Genomic DNA, 5,558 nt, shown 5'->3' on the forward strand with positions numbered 1-5,558 from the left:
CCCCCCCCACTCACACACGCCCCCCCCTCTCTCCCGCACACTCCTCTCTCTCACACTCCTCTCTCATGCACACACTCACACTCCTCTCTCACGCACACTCCTCTCTCTCACACTCACACACTCCTCTCTCATGCACACACTCACACTCCTCTCTCACGCACACTCCTCTCTCTCACACTCACACACTCCTCTCTCATGCACACACTCACACTCCTCTCTCACGCACACTCCTCTCTCTCACACTCACGCACTCCTCTCTCATGCACACACTCACACTCCTCTCTCACGCACACTCCTCTCTCTCACACTCACGCACTCCTCTCTCATGCACACACTCACACTCCTCTCTCACACACTCACACACTCCTCTCTCACACTCACACACGCACACTCCTCTCTCACGCACACTCCTCTCTCTCACACTCACACACTCCTCTCTCATGCACACACTCACACTCTCACACACTCCTCTCTCACACACACACTCACACTCCTCTCTCACGCACACTCCTCTCTCATGCACACACTCACACTCCTCTCTCACACTCCTCTCTCTCACACTCTCACACTCCTCTCTCTCACACACTCCTCTCTCACGCACACTCCTCTCTCTCACACTCCTCTCTCATGCACACACTCACACTCCTCTCTCACACACTCACACACTCCTCTCTCACACTCACACACGCACACTCCTCTCTCACGCACACTCCTCTCTCTCACACTCACACACTCCTCTCTCATGCACACACTCACACTCCTCTCTCACACACACTCCTCTCTCTCACACATGCACTCACACACTCCTCTCTCTCAGACGCACGCACTCACTCACTCACACACTCCTCTCTCACACACGCACGCACGCACTCACTCTCCTCTCTCTCTCACGCGCACGCACTCACACACTCCTCTCTCACACGCGCACACTCTCACACTCACACCCAGAGCAGTTGGGGCTTTGGTTCTTGCTCAAGGGCCTCCCCTCAGTCGTGGTGTTGAGGGTGGAAGAGAGCGCTGGTTATTCACTTCCTCACTTCCCATGTATTTCACTTCCTGAGACTCAAACCCACTACCTCTGGGTTACAAGTCTGACTCTCTAACCATTAGGCCATGACTGCCCCACCAACTCGACCAACCCGAGTCGCTATGTTGGCTGTGAGGCGATTGATCAAAATGAGTGAGTTTTTACTTAAAGAATAAATGTCACCCAATGGGGTCAGAAAAATAAACTTGTTTTCCCTTTGAAATTAGTTTGTTTTTCTGAACCCGTTGGGTGACATTTGTTCTCTTCTCGTTTTAAAGACTTCAAACATTATGTTTTATGTATGTAGTGATGATAGATGTACGGAAGCCCATTTCCACCACAGAATAAAAAAAAAAAGAAAATGTAATTGCGACTTTTTATCTCACAATTCACTTTTTTTCTTGCAATTCTTGACTTTACATCTCACAATTCTGTTTTTTTTTTTTTTGTGTGTGTGTAAAAATATATTTGTAATAAAAAAATTAAAAAGGTGATTGTGACTTTTAAACTTAAGTTTAAATCTCACAATTCTGACTCAGAATTGCAAGGAAAAAAGTCTGAATTGTGAGATAAAAAGTTGCAATTACATTTATTTATTTTTTTATTCTGTGGTTTTATTTATTTGTATTTTTATTCTGTGGCAGAGCCAAGCTTCCATATATATATATATATATATTATTTTTGGGGAAATATTGGCCTGGTTTTACAGACAGGGCTTAGACTAAACCCTGATTAGGCCACAGATCAATTAGGACATTTAAGTAACTTGTATAAACATGCCTTATATAAAAACACTTCTGATGTGCATCTTGAGACAAAACAACAAAGCTGACATATTTTAAGATCAGTCCGTGCAAGATCTTTCAGTTAAAACAGCCCAGACATGCATTTTAGTCCGGGACTAGGCTTAAGACTTCCTAAGGATACTGTGGTAGAACCGTGATATTCTTTAAGAATCATGTAAATGACATAAATGCTCAACTTGTAACATTCTGTCCTAATTCTGGGACATTTACAGAAATGTCTTATTAATGCACAATGTTTTATTAATGCACAATGTTTTATTAGTGCACAATGTTTTATTAATGCACAATGTCTTATTAATGCACAATGTCCCTGTTAACTAAACAAATTAAAAAATGGTACAAGTTAAACAAGAAAAAACAAGGAAACCAAACAACAACTGGTACAATGATACCACTACTACCAAGGTATCCTTTGTAAAAGTAAGCTATGTTTCAATCACCAGATCATCGGAAACATATGGCACTGATATGGACCCAGCACTTGTTGTGCATGGCTCTGTTGTTCAAGAAATGCATGATATTATGCTGCAGAAACAAATGCTTTAACACGCGAGCATCTGCTGCGCCATCGATCACGCGAGTCACGCGGGGGTGGGGCGTGTCCAGCCCTCACGTGACTCATCGCGGCCCAATCAGAGTGCAGGGAACGCGTGCGTGACGTACGCAGGGCGAAATTTGAACGTCTTCTCCCGAGCTGCCGTTGTTGTGAAGACGGGACATAAAGCGGACTGAAGCAAACACTGGGTTATACGACGATATTTAGACTTTAAAGGCGCGTTTTCATGATATAAAATGAGGTTTAGGCGTAGCAGAGGCGCAAAGCGAAGTATAAGAGGAGTTTGGTGACTGTGAGCGGTTGTTTTTATTGAAATATGTCGCGCGGAACTCTGAGGGGAAAGTAAGCTAGCGTTAGCCTAGCCGTTTAACACATCCAGAACCTTTATTTCGCCTGTTTTTAAACCTAAAGCAGCTTTTAGCGTAGTACCTCTATATATATATATATACATACACACACTGTATAATATTCAGTTAGGGAAATACTTTTGAATATTGTTTCACTCTGAAATCTGTCGTATAAAAGAGAATAAAGTGGATTGTGACCAGTGTAGAAATTATGTAATATTTTTGTAAAAAAGAGACTTTATTGAAACTTTAAGTTGTTCCTCACACGGTTTCTTCTGCTTCTGTGTGTCAGTTCACAGACGTGAGGATCAGTGGCGCTGAGCGACACACAGACCAGAGTGATGACATCACAGACTGTGACATCATCTCGTCCGCTCCTCTGACGTCAACCGCTCACGACGGCCGACCGGCCAATCAGCTGAGAGCGTCTCCGGAGGACGATTCGCTGGAAAACACCCAGATCACGGCTCTGTTCGAGAAACACGAGACCCAGAGTCCTCGGGATGCACCGGACAGTCACTCTCACAGCCAGATGCTGGCGATGATGTCATCGGGCTACGTGACCAATGACAACACAGACGTCAGCGGTCACTCCGGCTGGATCCGCTTAGATACGACACGGGCAGGAAGTGACATCATCAGTCACGCGCCAGTAGATGGAGCGATTTTAGAGGAGGAGATTGTAGCACCACTTCCAAAGCCGGCGGAAGATGTAGAACCAGTACCATCTGACCCGGATGAATTTCCGTATCGAATGAGCCTTCAAAACCTACTCAAGAAATCCCAGGAGTACCGGCGTCGCCAGCGTCTGCTGCGCAGTCAGGCCAGAGCCGCGGAGGAGCACAACCTGTCCGATAAAGAGAACGAGGAGCTCCTTCCCAAACAGATGTGGAGGAAAGCCAGAGAGAAGACGGAGGGAGACGCCAGCACAGATCGCACGAATGACGAACATAACGCTCTTCCTCAGGCCGTCTCCTCAGAACTTCCTGTTACGGCCAGATCCCTGTACGGCTCCAAACAGAAGCCCGCCGGTGTGTCCAGATGGTCCTCAGCTGCGAGATTCACAAACATCCCCACGCCCAAGTTCTGCTTAAGTCCTGTACGCTGCAAAAAACGGAGCAGGATTCCCGGTCCGGTTTGGAAAGCTTTGGGCAAACCGGCTCAGACCGACCCAATTGGTCCGTCTGATCAGTGCGACAAAGTGATGATGATGTCATCGCAGACGGAGCAGATCACACAGCTAGAGCTGAACCTGTCTAGCCTCAAAGCGCTGATCTCTGACCTGGAGTCGACGCTCACGCTCTCACAGACGGGGAGTCCCACCGACGACGGCCAGAAACGGCCCTCCACCGTCACTTTCAGCGAAACCGTCACCGCTAAAAATTGTGGGGTCGGTCAAGAGAGCCCCACCTCCATCCGTTCGGTCGTGGGCGTCCTCGCAGACACCAGCAATCGTTCTGTGGATGAAGCGGGAAGCTCTGTGATTGGCTCGTCTTACGACGTAGACGTCCCGTCTGGCCTGTGGAAGCAGCTGACCCCTGAGACGGGAGGTCACGAGGTCACGTCTCGGGTCAAACGGAGGCTCCTGATGAACGAGGACGACGCGTTCGGTCCTGGACGAGAGACGGGAAGCATACTCTCCAGCACACCCAGATGTGAGAAATTATAGTCTAGAAGTTTCCAACATTTGAACATTTTTCATTGATTGAAAATCTAATTGACGGTGTTGAGGTCGTTGTGTCATATTTGCATACTGAACTGTGATTGGTGCATCTTTTTATGTTCACAACATTTTATGAGAAGAGATGTTCAGTGACTGTGTGTGTGAAGCATCATAAGTGATTAAACTCTCGGCTGTTCTTCATATATTCAGTGATGTCCTCAGGGCTGCAGTCGTCTGCGCAGATGCAGGAGGATCAGGTGACGGCTCTGATGGAGGAAGAGCGCAGACGACAGCAGGAACTACTGCAGGTTAGCAGCAAACTACAGCCTGTTTCACGTGTAGTTCAGTTTAGTGACCCACTAGTGTTGCATGTGAATCACTGGTGCTCAAACAGTAGGTCATGGGTTCGATTCCGAGAGAATGCATGAACTGATAACATGTATGCCTTGAATACAGTGAGGGTCGCTTTGGAAACAGTCGTCTGCTGAATGTATGCATGTAAATGAGTGTAAATCACTGAGGATGAAGCATTAACAGCATCTTTTGGGTTCCTCTAAAGTCAAGTCACATTTGTTTCTGTAACACTTTATATAATAGAAATTTTTTCAAAGCTATGAAAGCTGGTTTCTGCCATGGGGTAAAAAAATTAATTAAAAAAAGGTAATTGCGACTTTTTATATTCCAATTGTTTTTCTTGCAATTCTACATTCATATCTTGCAATTCTGAGTTAATATCTCAATTAAAATACAATTTATAAAATCAGAATTGCGAGATATGAACTCTGAATTGCGAGAGATGAACTCTGAATTACGAGAGATGAACTCTGAATTACGAGAGATGAACTCTGAATTACGAGATGAACTCTGAATTACGAGATGAACTCTGAATTACGAGATGAACTCTGAATTACGAGATGAACTCTGAATTACGAGATGAACTCTGAATTACGAGATGAACTCTGAATTACGAGATGAACTCTGAATTACGAGATGAACTCTGAATTACGAGATGAACTCTGAATTACGAGATGAACTCTGAATTACGAGATGAACTCTGAATTACGAGATGAACTCTGAATTATCATAACTCAGAATTACGAGATATAAACTCAGAATTATCATATAAACTCAGAATTACGAGATATAAACTCAGAATTAT

At 45.3% G+C, this 5,558-nt stretch overlaps 1 protein-coding gene across 3 annotated transcripts in view; it reads left to right on the forward strand.

Annotated features, from left to right (window-relative positions):
* The window catches only part of cp110 (centriolar coiled-coil protein 110), a 15,268-nt gene that overhangs the window by 1,564 nt on the left and 8,146 nt on the right, over positions 1 to 5,558 (forward strand). For all 3 annotated transcript variants that reach the window (XM_016258451.1, XM_016258449.1, XM_016258450.1), the window contains 2 exons: positions 3,029 to 4,391; positions 4,610 to 4,707. In XM_016258451.1, coding sequence (XP_016113937.1) covers positions 3,029 to 4,391; positions 4,610 to 4,707 — 1,461 coding nt within the window. The remainder of the gene's footprint in view (positions 1 to 3,028; positions 4,392 to 4,609; positions 4,708 to 5,558) is intronic.

Source organism: Sinocyclocheilus grahami, unplaced genomic scaffold, assembly GCF_001515645.1.
Source record: "Sinocyclocheilus grahami isolate Dianchi unplaced genomic scaffold, SAMN03320097.WGS_v1.1 scaffold1687.1, whole genome shotgun sequence".
Taxonomy (NCBI): Eukaryota; Metazoa; Chordata; class Actinopteri; order Cypriniformes; family Cyprinidae; genus Sinocyclocheilus; species Sinocyclocheilus grahami.